This window comes from Amphibalanus amphitrite, unplaced genomic scaffold, assembly GCF_019059575.1.
Source record: "Amphibalanus amphitrite isolate SeventyFive unplaced genomic scaffold, NRLGWU_Aamphi_draft 001615F_arrow, whole genome shotgun sequence".
Classification (NCBI taxonomy): Eukaryota; Metazoa; Arthropoda; class Thecostraca; order Balanomorpha; family Balanidae; genus Amphibalanus; species Amphibalanus amphitrite.
Window position 1 is genome coordinate 7,021 of NW_024883108.1, and position 15,966 is coordinate 22,986.

The 15,966-nt window shown below is 45.4% G+C and overlaps 1 protein-coding gene and 1 long non-coding RNA gene across 2 annotated transcripts; both read left to right on the top strand.

The window, feature by feature from the left end:
- Positions 1 to 3,662: 3,662 nt before the first annotated feature.
- Positions 3,663 to 9,092, top strand: LOC122374168. The gene is made up of 3 exons (XM_043352767.1): positions 3,663 to 4,614; positions 7,682 to 7,686; positions 8,964 to 9,092. The coding sequence occupies exons 1-3, from the start codon at positions 3,663 to 3,665 to the stop codon at positions 9,090 to 9,092; spliced, it is 1,086 nt and encodes a 361-aa protein (XP_043208702.1).
- Positions 9,093 to 10,788: 1,696 nt separating this feature from the next.
- LOC122374169 lies at positions 10,789 to 15,606 on the top strand. The gene is made up of 2 exons (XR_006255167.1): positions 10,789 to 10,931; positions 15,260 to 15,606. It is a non-coding gene; the product is annotated as an uncharacterized LOC122374169 (long non-coding RNA).
- Positions 15,607 to 15,966: the final 360 nt, after the last annotated feature.

Here is a 15,966-nt window from a genome sequence, read left to right on the forward strand (position 1 = left end):
GTTTTTGCCATGAGTTCCTGAAAATAATGCACAATGCTTGAAGATAACAGCATTTCTTTGTGCTCGTGCTTTAACATCATTTCATGAGGTTTGCTGCCAAACAGAACGCCCTGCCAAAGTCGAATATCTCTCCTACAACCGTCTCCAGCTCTGTCTTCACACTCGAACCGACCCGAGACAGGCTATTGGCCAATTAGCGGCCGTCACGTGTCCCCCGGTAGCCAATGAGCGTCGAGCCGTGACGCATTGCGGGTCTGCCTGCCAGGCCAGGCGGCACTAATAGCCTCCGGCGGCAAACAGCTGACTAATGTCGCCGAGCCGTGACCTCATAGACGAGACCCGTGGATTTGGTGAAAGACAAATTACCTATGTGTGCAAAGTAGTTGGTTCTAAATGGTCATATGAATGCATTCTGAATTATATGCTTGGACATACGTATTGTCTATGTTTTCACATGCTTCTCAATAACAGACTGGAATGGGTAATGTTGGAGTGCTGTCTTTCCGTCTGTGCCACTGAAATGTCCCAGACACAGACAGTAAATAGCGTGTTGCTTCGTGTTGAAAAATGTTGTTTACGAGCTCCTCGCCTGGCGCGCCGCAGTCAATGCTCAAATGGACGCATCAAGCTATTGGAAAAACTCGGATGCGGAAATGATTCGAGAGTTGAAATGTTATCCTCTTTTGGCTGCCATCTTGGTGGCGACCGGTATAAAAGAATTGTTCAACTGGCTGCCTGAACTGCCTGAAATCTAGAGATGTGCATTTTTTCTGATTCCTTCTCGCATCACTATATGATATGACCAACCGAAGAATGGAATCGTTAACCTTATCCAATCAATTCGTAGTTGTAAGAATGTTACAGATGAGCTTGAAAACCGAGTAATGGCATTACCCACTGGCGACTGAAGAATCAGCAGCTGTAATGGCAAGATGAAATTGTGACCTGAAAATCTCCTGAGCTGAATAGAACCAGGAAAACTCGATGACCCCCTCACGGTTCGCTCCAGAACCCTATCAGAGTCCGTCCACCAAGACGAGGCTGGTATCCGCCACCGGTCTCCAGGGTGCCGGATCTGGCAGCTCATCTGGCAGCCCATAGAGACGGCCGTCGCCGGCAGCCCGGCCGCCACCGGACGTGGCCAATCTACGAGCGTCGCCGCGGGTCAAACGTGAAATGTGACCGCCGCGGGCCGGCGACCGCCGTGGGAGGCCACACATGCTACCGGCAGGAGACGAGGTGTACCACCAGGTGCCGGGGGATGGGGAAGGAGGGAGGCTAGTGAAGTGGAAGGTGATAAGACCTGGCTGGTGGAAACTGAAAAGATGCGATGTTTTGAGACTCATCGAGGCGCGTGAAGATGGAACATGCAGCTTTCAGTGGCCGTGTCGTATAAAGATACAGCGAAAAGAAGCTCTGAAAAGGTTGGAAAATCTGTGCTACGCGACGCCACGGCGCGTCAACACACTCAATCGTTGCAACTGCCGCTGCGAAATTGGTGCGAACTTAGCTGGTGGTTCCCACAATAGAGAAAGAAGCATACAGGTAATATTAGGAATATTGCACTGCACCTCCCCCCCCCCCCAAATATCCAGTCGTATCGCAATACTTTTACCGAAAATAAACAGCGCTAGTAAGTACAACTGCCCACACACGTCCTCACTGCTCTAAATCATTGGTGTGAACAATTCCTCAGATGTGAAATGAGCCTCGGGAGCGGGAGAGCGGGGGGGGGGGGCGGTTCTCGAAACAGCTGACGCTTGACAGGTCATGCATACGATGCATATGATCTTGCAATATATGTAGAGCCTGTATGCAACCCATTTTAAGTGGGCCATTCCAGGGTGTCTATTCCCTGTATAACGATGCGCTATCTAGTGCCACACTTTTATGCTAACGACGATGTAAATCAGTAGCACACTGCGTGCACATGTCCTAGAATACCTTACCGACAGGTCTCAGCATAGGCAGCTGGCATATCAACAGACAAACGCGCTTAAGCAGCTGGAATCTTTCAGAGCCCCTACGATTAGTTCTGCTAAGTGCAATGTGATATACGGTGTATATGACTAGGTGGAGCCGGGAAAGTGCAATTGATACTTCGTTCAAATTTGTGCGGAAAGCCTCTGCAAAATGGTGAGCAAAACATAAAAAACAGAGCCCTTCCATTTAGCTGCACAATTATTTGAGACGAGATATATGTACCTATATTTCTTGCTGTTAACGCTAACTGTATCACCAACTCAATGCCCGTCAAATACAAACACAAAAATGTAAAAATTCCACGTTTCCGACTGTGGAGGGTAAGGAGCCGAACTCCGCTGCCATTCATATTGAAATCGTGCATGCAAGCTTCTGCAAGTTCTGCAGCAATGTTTGCCAATGGCTGACTCGTTTGACTCGTGCCATTTAGCCCAGTGTTCCCGGCAGTGCCGGCCGTGAGGCGATATATTCCAATGTCGTGCAAACTCTATGGTAACTCGTGCAGCTTTGTGCTGACCTTTCCTCGTGGCCTCCTGACCTTTCTGCAAGCATTGACTTAGCTTCGTATGTGGGTATGACGATAAACAATAAATTCAAGACGCAATGCCACGACGCCTGGCAGTCATGCATGCTCATAAATTTGACTGGATTTTACCTACATAATCCGTGGATTTTGTGACATTACAAGTCGATACTCAGTAAAAAGTGAGCAATTTGATCTGATCTAGCATTGCTGTAAATGGTTAATGGTTGGCAGATACCACACTTGCTTTTTTGGATGCTGTTTATCGGGCACAGGAAATGGCCTTCCACAAAATTTATTTTCATTAAGTTGTATAACAGTATTTCTCTGAAAGGTTCACCCATTTTATTGTCTTTAGAAATGTATTTAGGTGTAATGGGATATTCCTTTCAAATGTATCTGAAAATTACAAACCACCTAATCCACGCCTCGCACCACTTGGCTCTCTAACAAAATTAAAATAAAAATGAGACGATTGCTGCAACTGTATACACTTATTCGAATCACTCATACTATAGCCAAGTCCTCTCAAGTGCTCTCAAAAGCTATACGCATTTGTTCATGTTACATTTAATTTTAGATTTTAAGTCTGAACTAAAAGATGAGAAGGCTACACTGCAACTAACAGTTATATGAAGATCTACGAGCAATAGAAGGCAGATAAAACGCGTGACGTCCAAATAAAAGTCATCATCTAGATATAAATGTTAAATATTACGCATGCTTAGGACATCGGAGAAGAATAGTTCTTCTGAATGCTTGAGACGAGGTGTTAGTATCACTGATGTTAGTTGTCGGACTTTCGTCCCCGTCTTGAGTTGAGATGTTAGTTTCACAACGTTTCGGCCAGTTACTTCTCCGGCCGTCGTCAGGTGTTCTTTGGCCCTTAGAAGGACCTGGATGTTGGTCCAGGTCCTTCTATGCAGAAGGACCTGGACCAACATCCAACTTCATTCAACCTGCATCCAACCAACATCCAACCAACTTCTTCCAGGTCTATGCAGAAGAACTACGCTGGAAAGTCAGGCATGCATTGGAAAGGGCCAAACCGCCAAAGGCCAATACCACCAAAGAGGAACTGGCAGCAATCAACAACCTCAAACAAGACGGCAGCATCATCATACTTCCAGCAGACAAAGGAAACACCACCGTTGTCATGGACAAGAAGGAATACGACCACAAGATGAACAGCATTGTGACAGATGGATCGTACACCAAACTGAAGAAAGACCCAACCCCGGCCTGCGAACGCAAACTAACAAAGCTCCTTAAGAAGAACAAGGACAAGGAACAACTCACGGACGCCCAGTACAGAAAGCTGAGCCAACATCACAGCAAACTTCCACACATGTACGGGCTGCCAAAGGTACACAAGACCAATGTACCGCTAAGACCAATAGTAAGCTGCCGTGGCTCAGCCTGCCATCCTCTGAGCCAGTTCCTCGTCAAGATCATCAACCCACTGAGTGGCAAAACACCTACATATGTCAAGAACTCAGCCCACTTCGTCTCACTGGTTCAGGCCATGCGACCTTCGCCGAACATGCAAATGGTAAGCTTCGATGTGGTGAGTCTGTTCACCAATGTGCCCACTACCGAAGCTCTGAGCATAGTGAGGACAAGACTGGAGAGCGACGATACACTGCCCGAAAGAACGACAATCCCGACTGATGACATCATGGAACTCCTGACATTCTGTGTCACCACCACCGCCTTCCAACTGGGCGATGACTACTACCAACAAACTGAAGGAATGGCCATGGGTTCACCCCTGTCACCGGTGATCGCCAACATCTACATGGAACACTTCGAGGAACTGGCCTTACAAACAGCACCACTGAAACCATCCCTGTGGCTGCGATATGTCGACGACACATTCGTCCTGTGGGACCATCGCGAGGACATAACACCGTTCCTAGACCACCTCAACAGCCTCCGACCCTCCATCCAATTCACAATGGAAACAGAAGTCGACAACAAACTACCATTCCTTGACGTCCAAGTGGAGAAATCTGAGGAAGCATTCAGAACATCGGTCTACCGCAAACCAACAGCGACCGACCGCTACCTCAACTTCAAGTCACACCACCCAGACACAGTCAAGAAAGGTATCGTAAGATGCCTGCAGACCCGAGCCACCAACATCTGTGGAGACGAAGCAGCCAGAAAGATGGAAATGTCACGCCTTACCAGCACCTTCAGGAGAAACGGATACCCAACGAGCTTCATGAAACACAAACCCAAGGAAGCATCCCAACAACAACCAAGGGATAAGCCAATCGCGACAGTATCCCTCCCATACAACAGAGGACTGTCAGAGAAGCTAAGGCGAATCTGCGGAGCATACAACATCAGGACGGTGTTCAGAAGTACCACCACCCTCCGCAGGTCACTCACAAAGGTCAGACCGCCAACCACCAAGGAGCAAACAAAGAACTGCATATACGACATCCCGTGCAGCTGCGGCAGGTCATACAAGGGCGAGACTGGCCGCCCACTGGCGGTCAGGCTCGAAGAACACAGGAAGGCCACCATCCGAGGCGAAACACTGAAATCCGGTGTGGCGGAGCATGCATGGTCTGAAGGAGATCACAGACCTGCTTGGGATGATACCACCATCATCGACAAGGAGCCACACTGGAAAATCAGAAAAATCAAGGAAGCCGCACACATGGCGCTGGCTAGCAACCCCATCAGCAAGCCAAGCGTTGACATCAGCCCAATATGGCTCCCACTACTAAGGAAATCACAAAAACATCTGGGGGATAAATGACACCAAGTTTCCAGCTCCATAACGATGTCTGCCTCGATAGTGGAGTGGTTAGAACCGTGGACTATCACCGGGGAAACCCGAGTTCGATTCCCGCTGACTACAGGAGCTTTCGAACGGTATGACGCGTACGGCGCAACGCCACCAACATCCAGGTCCTTCTAAGGGCCAAAGAACACCTGACGACGGCCGGAGAAGTAACTGGCCGAAACGTTGTGAAACTAACATCTCAACTCAAGACGGGGACGAAAGTCCGACAACTAACATCAGTGATCGGAGAAGAAATTTACTAACCAGCCCTCTTTCAGTGTTAGTGACCAAAAGAGTGCATCAAAGTAAGGACTAATTAAATCATAAAACTGCGTAAGTCGTATGCTCAGGCCGCTTAGAGATGCAATATCACGATGTAAGCAGGGATATCTTCCGTTGATTCGGACCACTGCCAGTCTCCACATATAGATGTCAGATGGTAAACAATGAATGTTGACACGCTCTTGCCCCTTACAATAAGGAAACGATATCAATCTCACTAGTACATTAATCACTGGTTGTGCAGTGTGCACGCAGCGATGCATATCTATTTGCACACTGTAGCTTATCATTTGTTGCATGGTACTTTGGCTCAAAAGTATCGTTTATTGTGGGGCTTGTCAGTGTGGCCATCATAATGCCTCGCTTTCCAGGATCCTTGCTGTTTTTGCATTGTTGTTGCATAAACGATTGCCTATGTAGGTGCATTATGAGTCAAATGATTTCCGTCTTTCTATATGTGTCGATCCATGGATTCTTTACAACAGTCGTCTTTCTTTTGTGCAGCCCATCACCTGCCACTATCAATGTCAATGTCTATCAATGCCATATGATAGTGTAAAAGATGAGACTGATCTTATCAAACTATTGAACGCTATCATTCCTACGTCCTTTCATATCATAATCCTCCAGAATTTCACTCTGCCCCTCCCGTTGTCTTCACGGGTCGACAATAACCGTTTTGACGACGGCCATCTGGTACACATTTGGTGCAGATTAGGCGCAGATTTGGTGCAGACTTGGTCAAATTGGGCTCAGTATGTTTCTTAAAAGCTATCAGTTTGGGCTGCACGGATACTTATAAACCTCATTTTTTCAAATCATCAGACATTTTCGATTAACCCGCGCACCGACGGGGGTCTGCGCCAACTTCGCACCGACGGGGGGGGGGCGGATGACCGCCCCCCCCTGAGATCTCGAGAACGAAGCAAGATAGCGACAAGCGGTAAACGGCATCGAATACGCACGGACAAGGTCTACAATTTTTACTAAGGTCATTTTCAGGTCAGGTCAAAGATGACGTCACAGGGGTCGAAAAAGTCAAAATGGCGGCGCTAGATATTGAGAGTTTTTCTCGAATAACTTTCGAACTCGTCAAGATAGGAACAAACTAAGGGCATCATCGTGATCCTCTCGTCAATCCGCATCGAATGACATATATGTTGACCTCGAAAGGTCAAGGTCAAAGGTTCACCTCAGGTCACGTGACCTCGAGGTCATCATGTATATCATTCGATGCGTCTTGACGAGCTGAACACAATGAGACCATCCGCGCGGCTGTATCTTGTTCCTGTACGGAGTTATTGGCAAAACACCGCTGGTGACCTTTGATGACGTCACATGACCTTACAGCTGCCCAACAGCAAAACAGACCTCAAGGTAGTGAAGGTTGATCGTATATGAAGTCATGTATGGTATATGGTGCCATTCCGACCCGTTTTAGTGGTAAAAACAGGGAGTTGATTTTCCCCCCATTGACTTATAATGGGGAGGTCGCGAATTTGACCTGACCTTAGGTCACCGACATCAAAATTCCGAGATATACAAATTATAGCTACTAATGACCTAATAACATCCTGCGACTTTCAAAGGCCTCCGACATCTACTGTAGCTCTGGCACGGTGACAAAGTTGCAAAAAAGTGATTTGAGGTTGGGTCATTCAAAGTGACCTGGTGACCTGACCTTGAAAGTTAGGAGGTTCAAACTTGCACACCATGTGCAAAATTGATGAGAGAATAGTCGTACCAAATTTCTTTCCCGCTATCCGCGAAAAACCCCAGGGGGGGGGCGGATATCCGCCCCCCCGTCGGTGCGCGGGTTAAAACACTGAAATATAGTCATGACACCAAGACACTTAAGTACTGTCTCCACGTGTAAACATTTTCGGTTTTTACGCGTTTTAGCAAACGAGAGTTTTGCGCTTTTTTCGCTTTTTAACAGACGCTTTTGCGAGTTTTGCGAGTTTTTCGCTTTTTACGGTTTTAGTTTGTCAGTTTACAGAACAATTACAATTTCAGAACAATTTCAATTTCAGAGAAAGAACATCTTTCTCCGCCCTTCGTGCGCTGTATGCCGTGGCCCTCTTGTCCCACAGGGCAGGTATCTGGCGCACGGCTTCTATTAACCCCTCGATTTTCTCTGTAAATGTAGTTATAGGGGTATCATCACGTTACTCTAAATTGTTATCACCGCTATGACATCAGTTAATTATCAATTATCTGAAATGATCTGATATCGTAATATCTGTTATCCATAGACTCACTATATAATTATTTGACATCCACATCGTTGGAATAGCAACAGAAGTTATTGGTATGGTTGTCTGAGTACTTGCCATGATCATTGGCTCAACCAAATTGCGTTTCATCGCTTTCCACACTTTCCATTGCATCCATTTCACCGTAAAATGGTATTAATAGCAGAAGGATTACCTTCTTAGCTTTGTCAAAAACCGGAAAACTTTCATTCGATCCAAATGTTTGGATAAAATCGCGCGTTTTTACAAATGAGAGTTTTGCGTTTTTTAAAGGTTTTACGAGTTTTGCATGACACAACCTGACGCGTTTTACGAGTTTTGCAGTTTTTTGATTTTATGAAGCCACGCGTTTTTCGATTTTTGACAAATCTTCCGCCGTGGAGATGGCACCGTGTAATTTAACGGTACAGATCAACGCCGGATCATGAAAAACTCGCAAAACATCAAAAAATCGTTAAAACGTCATTAAAAACGCGCAAAACATGTACCGTGGAGAACGACCTTTATTGTACAAGACATTTGGTGCACATTTGATCAAATTAGGTGCATTCGTCAGATAGCCCGCCGTGAAAACGGCTAATGGCAGCTCCCACCCCGTGCCCCCCCCCCCCCTCTCCAGTCCCTGTGTTTGCCGGTGCGATGTGACGGCCGACCGACAATAACCCCCAAAAGGTCACACCTGACCCGCGGCCGCTCTGATTGGCTGCGGCACTGTCCGACAGACAAAGTGACAAACAGACAAACACGCCGACAACAGGGGGGGAGGCCACACAGTCCGTCAATACTGTGACCTGTCGGCCTGTGATACCCGATTGTCGGCGACAGACGACAGAGAATGCCACGCCTTTATGTGGGCGGTAAATGTCAGTCTGTGTATGGTAACGTGGGAAAGGGCCAGCAACGGGTCTTCTGTGGTTGATGTGACTGGACAGGCAACACAGCATCAGTGATTTGCAAGAACTGAGACGAGCGACAATCATTGTATGAACCCACTTAAAGACCTGTGTTTAGCACATTTTAATTTTATGGTTAAGCTCATAGACGTGGAGGATTACGAATGCACCCGTCGCCCTGACCTCTGATACCAAGACCTCTGACCCTGACCTGTGCCACACCACAGATCGGTAGCCACCAGGAAGACGGCCAGATTCCGCAGAACTCCGGAGAATTCCCCTCGGGCTCTGGTGACCAGAGCGGGCAGGACATCACTAATGGTTCGCATCCCTTCAGTCGCCCGGCTCAGGACTGATTCCGACTGATCGCTCCGCCAGGACTCAATGGGAGTCCCCGGAATCAAGGCATTGTGAAACGCAGAGTCGATGGACGCACCGAGGCGTAAGAGCCGCAAGACATACGGAAATGCCCCGTCAAATAACGCTTAGTGTCATCCAAAACAAAATCATAGAAGTGTGAACTCCACTTCTCAGGTATCGCCTTGCATTTCTGGTATTACAGGATAAGAGCAGGGGCGGAGCTTCCTATACAGTTGATGAGGCAGCTGCCCCACCAACTTCCCATTTTGCCTCACCAATTAGCGTTTTTCCTCACCAGCTTAAGCAGATTGTGGGACTTTGTTGCTTTGCAAACCAAACTTTTTCGCATTCAGGGGCTTTTGAATGTCTGTGTAATACAAAATATGGTATCTGTAATGATAGGAGTAAACTCGGTATGACATTTTATTAAACTGGACAATCAGACATTGTGGGTTTGACGACTTTTTGTCCCACCAACTTCTCTGGAAAAGCTCCACCCATGGATAATAATTCAATGTCCGATATCCATCTCAACCATCGCCCATTAATGCAGTCATGTCAGATAAGGGCATATGCGTTGCACTTGGCTCCTAAACGTTTATGTATGGTGTCATGGTAAGCTACGCACTATGCAGTGCATACCGATCGGCAGCACGCATTGGCAGCACGCAACCCATTACTTTGCCCATGATGATTCATTCAATAGTAATGGGCGGTTTCGCGTAACCACGGGCAAACAGTCCAAACATCCACGAGGTAAGCGAAGTGTTTTCCCTTGGTCAACCCTCTGTAGCAGCTCCGTGGTATTGTGTCCTCTGACCCGGGTTGTTTTCTATGGATGTGTGTGACTGTGTGTGTTTTTTAATGGAGTTCAGGTTTTAACCCGCGCCCCACTGGGGGGGGGGGGGCTATTTATAGCCCCCCGTTTTTCTGCAATAACTTCCAAACCGCTTGACGTATCGACGCCAACCTTTCAGTACCTTCGGCTGCATCAATTTGACACCTTGTGTCAACGTTAGGGTGCAGGCCCCGTGTAAAGGCGGACATTTGGCCAGATGGGGATTAGAAGAAAAAAAAAACATGTTCTTGATATTATCAAGAGCTTTGGAAACTGCATACGTTCCATGCGCTTATGAGACATTTGTTGCGCAGTGTACCCTCCCTGTATATTGCCAAGATACCTATAAGAAACAGGTATATCCGATGTTTGAAAGTAAAGCCCCAGTCACAAATTTGACGCACCTGTGACATTTCCTGACACCCACGTGACTATTGTATTAACTTTTGTGTTTTGCGATGTTTTGACCTTATTTAAAGTACTGAAAGCTCAAAATGTATGATTAATCTTGTTTAAAGCAGCATATTAATAATTATGTTTGTAAATTATCGATAAACTGCTTATAGCAGGTCACGTGATTGCTACCAGATTATGTGCTCAGAAAGCATCTTTTCAACTTCGATTTTGAACAATTTTTACCTCCTTTGAGGCCAAATGATGGACGGTTTGAGGCACACGATGAAATGCTGAATCTATTGATGCCAAAATTTGTTCGTTTTTTGCATTTTTAGACTAGTATATCCTGGCTCAAACTTTGACCAGTTTGTGTGTAAACCCTATGGTGAAGGGAAAACTTCACGCCCAGCAGGCGTCCTTACAGTGCTGCCAAATCGTGTTTGGTGGGGGTCGTATATTGCCGCCAATTTCTCGGCATTTCCAGCGGTTCAAACGTTTCTTCTGGGTTTTAGGCAATTGCCTGGGTTTCCGTTATTTGAAAAAAGGTGTTTAATCGCCCGATCAATCTAGTGGAAGGGGTGAGTCGGCCAGTGATTTCGAGGTAAGCCACCAATTAAGTGCAGCCTGCTCTTCAGTCTTCATGGACTAGACTGAGATGCTTTTTATTTCTGAGTATAATTATAGCCCCATTAGTGTGACATCGTTCCTCACTTGTTGCAACAAAATTTGTTACTTCTTTCTCCATTCATATTCTTTTCCTAAAGCTGCTGTGATTTTTTCGCAACTTGTTAGGTCACAACCCTTTCACTAAGCCTTTACGCAAGCCCTTCGTAACCCTTTCGCAGCCTTTTCATAACTTATTTGAAACAACCCTTTCGTAAACTCATGGTAACCCTTTCTCAGCCTTTTATTAGTTTATTCAGAGTAACCCTTTCATAACTTATTTTTAACTATGTGCAATATTTTCATAGCTCATTCAAAATAACTCTTTCGTAAATTATTTGCAACCCTTTCGCGACATTTTCCTGACTCATTCGAAAGAGGCTTTTCATTAACTTATTGTAACACTTTCACAGCCCTTTCATAATTCATTCAAAGCAAATTTCTCATAGAATATTTGTGACCCCCTGACAACTTTTCATACCTCATTCGTAAAATCTCTTCATTAACTCATTGTAACTCTTCGGAACCTTTTCGTAACTCTTTTGAAGGAACACTTTTGCAAATTCTTCATAACTCTTTCACAGCCTTTACATAACTCATTTCAAACAACACTTTTGTTAACTTGTTGAACCCTTTGGCAAAATTTTCATAACTCATTCGCAGTGTCCCAAAATTTGTCAATTTGGGTGGAACAAGACATCCAAATGAAAATAATTTTCCACTCCCACCTCCAACTTTCAATAGCAATTTACCACTCATGAAAGAGCATCTATAGCATGATCGCATCAGATTCTACCATTGTACAGAAAAGTGTGCAATTTTTCCTTCTTCTGTTCTTTATTTTTTTTGGGGGGGGGGGCGGGGCTAACTTTATCAAGAATATACCACCCTCATCCCTTTTTTTTGGAGAGGAATTTTCCCCTCTAACACCCAAGCATTAATATAATTTTGTGACACTGCAGTCATTCAACACTGCCCTTTTGTAAATTATTTGGAACCCTTTCACAACATTTTCATAACTTGTTTGAAGTGATTCTTTCATAACTACCTTTGACATCAGCTTCCCAAGTATGTATTGATCTTCCCTATTTAACATTGATGCAACAAGTAGTGCCTACTAAATTTATTAGTATGCCATTACCACCCAATGCCATTACAACATGCTGCTGAAATCAGAACATGTGTCACTCATGTGCAGTTTCAAGAATTGTTGTGGTGGCTCTGCAGTCTGCAACCCACTTCATTAAACGGCTGCTTGTTAACTCCTCAGATAGTAGGCATATGCTTCTAGCCTGCATATTAGGGGTACCCATTTTTGGGTCAATTTTTTCAAATTTTAGGTGGGGGTGGATTTTCCCATTATTTGGTCTATTCTGATTCCATCTGTGCCAAAAATAACGAAACCAAACGATTTCTAGAGGTCACGTATTCAAAATGAAAAGGTCAATTTTAGCGAAAAATCGACCAAATTAACATTATTTTATGTCGGGACAAAGTTATCATGCCAACGGTTTGGGGTCGATTTTTACCATTATTCGCTCCGTTCTGGATCTAGCAGTGACAGAAATAACGATATCAGACCACTTTTAGGGATCGCGAGCTTGCATTGGAAGTTTTAATTTTACTTGGAAAAATGACTTCATATGAATGGATATAAATGCGCAAAGCCAATGTGTTGCAGTGGTATTAATGATTGTTGGACACCGTGCAACATTGCTTTAGTTGTGGGTATATTCGACGTGCAGCGGTAAAAGAGAGCACCAAAAATATCATTTTGATCAATGAACAGCATATGCTCATTTACACTCACTGTGGTTTAGACCGTCATTAGTAGGTACCTACCTACACAAGACCGTAACTCTTAGAACGACTGGCTATATAGTCAGAGGGCTAAAATCAGTGATCGAAGCTTTCTCATTAGGACCATTTAGTTTTCAATGAGTCGTCTTATTCAGCAAAAGAAATGACTGAACCCCAGGACGCAAACAATGAATATTGACACAATCTGGGTGGGAGGGGCATTAAAAGCCGTAACGGATGTGACGATATAACTCGTGTGTCGTATTGTAACGGAAATATGGCATGAAGCAGATAGATAAGTTGCTAATGGCCTATTTATATCTATAACGAGATGAAAACAGCACTGAAGCTATGCGGGTATGCATGACCTTTGCCAATTCGCTAGCCGACCTCCCCGAGTCCCGGAGTTGCAGAGACAGCTGAAGAGGGACGCAAGCTTTACACCGCCGCGCTGTGGGATGGCTGCTGTATGAGTGTAGCTTTTCCCCTCCCCCAAAAACACCCACACCCACATACAGACTTTTGTTGAGACTGTTGACATATTGTTGACTTGAGACGGGTGCAGATATCATGTCATGGAACTAGTGCCTGGTGATGGCCGCTGCCAGCAGCATCCTTGAAGATAACGGACCTTACGCTGCACTCTACATGCCCAGTCCAAACCCTCAGATGGTGCTGATCAAGGCCCTAAATGTGCTGATCTGAACTCGAATGGCATTGGCTAAAGCTGAAAATTAGGAAGGTGCCGAGATCTAAACGACTCAGCCAACTCCGAGGCAGATCCGTTTACTGACTCCTGGCATTGCCTGGGGGCCGACACAGTGGGTGGGCCATGGACCTTAGGTGGCGGACCTAGTTCTCCTCGTCTTCAGTCTCTGCACGCACACTCCTTTATATGACGCCGCGTCCTGGTTACCACCATACGGCCCATGCAGGATGAAAATCTTCTGCTTCATTAGGTTCTTCAGATTCAGACGCCAATTACCTCAGATCACAAGGAGAGCTGTGAAAGGTCTTCGTCACGTATCAGCTATGCACGTATCAGCGCATGGCTAGTCGCCCGTGGTCGAAAGTGCAAAGTCGTAAATGATGGTGCATTGTTTCGGAAACTCTTACACTTAAGAACGGTGTGTACTCGTATCTGTCCCCACTGAAGAAATGGAATACATAGTAGGTATATACATGGTTGGTAGGCATGGAAAGAATCGACGCTTTGGAGTTTATGTTTTTGGATTAGAAGTTGATTTTTTTTTGTAGAACACCCAGATTTATTCTACCTTGTCTCATAGGTGTATTACATCGTAGCCGTCAGCGACAGTAGCGGTGGAGCACCTTCAATTAAGGGGGGCACTGCCGACTTTTGGTCCCATTCTTTCCATGCAACGCCCTAAGGGCTAATGTTAAAATGCCAAAATCAAAGGGGGCACGGTGCCCCGGTGCCCTCCCCGTTCCGCCGGCGCCGCCTGTGGTCAGCGATTAGGACGGCGTTTCTTGTGGAAGTATACGGTCAAAATGGTTTGATCGTTTTTGAATTACATGGTTTGAAATCCATTCGGAGCCATGATCTGCTGAGATGTATCCTGAGCTAACTTGCGGAAACTTTAATTGTATGGACACAAAAAGCCTGTCATGAACTGAGATGTGGCAACTGAAACGTCAAATTTAAGTTTGATCTCACAGGTCATCAAAGGTCACCAATACCAACGGTCACCAAAGGTCACATGAAGGCAGAAGATATCAAAAATGATAACACGCCGACCAGAATGATACCAACAACAGGAGCAAAACATCACGGCGCTTTTCACCAAATGTTACAATATCGACTTGTATTGATCGCTAGTAAAGCATTTAACCGGAACCACGTGATGGAGCACATCGATCTGGATGAAAAAGGAGCGCTCAATGACCCCTCTACCCTACTTTCGAAACAAAAAGTTTGGCTTTGGTGCGATTTACCATCAGCGTAAAATAGACATATTTCTAGGTAAATACGCAAAGTTCAATCTCAATTCGCGACCCCTAAACCACCTTTGATTTCAATATTTTTGGCATCATTGGAATCAGGAGCCGCGAAATAATGGGAAAAACCACCCCCACCCTCAAATTTCCAAAATCGGGAAAAATGGGTACCCCTACTGCATATATCAATTCAGGCTGCTTTGAAAAATTGACTTGCTTTTTTTGAAATTGGTATCCCATTTGTCAAGTACCTAGGTAATATGCTCTTTTTCTGGGCTGATTCATAGTAGTGTCAGTGTCAGTTATCAGTTTGTATTTATTGTTTCACAAATAAGAATATTACCATCAGGCTGCTCACACATGAATGTGAAGTTTCACTAGTGGGGACCGAAATTCCTCATAATATCTTTTTACCTAGGGCTAAGGGGTTTTAAATATGAGCCTTCTGATGAATGACAGTGACACTGAAGACAATTTTTTTTGTAACAATTTGGCTTTTCTTTGCAGATGAGTGCGACACCTACGTGCATCAACGTTTAGTGGACCTAAAGGACATCGTCAGCACCGAGATTTGCCAGCTGGAAACGCAGTGGGGATACACGCAATGGAGGCACGCGTACCACTCGTCCTAGACAAAGAAACGTCCTCCGTGCTTCCGACGAACTTCAATCGGCGCGAAATTCCTAAACCTCGAGTCACGAGTTCATTCAGAGTAAAATAGCATGCCGAGGAAAAATCACTGTTCGGGACGAAAAGTGGAGTTCAGTAATTTAGATAAAGCCGGCTGTCACAAAATCATATTGATCTTGTTTTTGCCCTCCTGCCATGGATTTCCTCGGCCTCCAAAGCGGGATGCAGCTGCGACTGCTACTTCTAAAGTGTGTAAAAGTTATGAACCTATAGGACGATAAGTCGTGATCTCGATTAACTTCGCCACGAGGTTGCAAACTTAATGAAAATGATCCTGTCGGTGTTCTTGTTGTCCATGATCGGCCCGTTTTTTTCTTCGTATTCAGTTATTTCATGTTTGTGATTTAACTACTGGGCGGGCAGAATCTATGCAAGTGTTTACCCAACAATCTGTTGAAAAACAGGACGGAATGCGACATGCCTTGACGCAGGACGGCCGCCGGCTGTTGAAGGCAGCTAAAAATTGTTATGTGACTTGAATTGCGAGCGAATGTGCAACTATCAAAATGTTGGCGCATCAGAAT

Excerpts from the sequence above, each read along its gene's own strand:
- LOC122374168 (XM_043352767.1), top strand. The coding sequence starts at position 3,663 with ATGGACAAGAAGGAATACGACCACAAGATGAACAGCATTGTGACAGAT.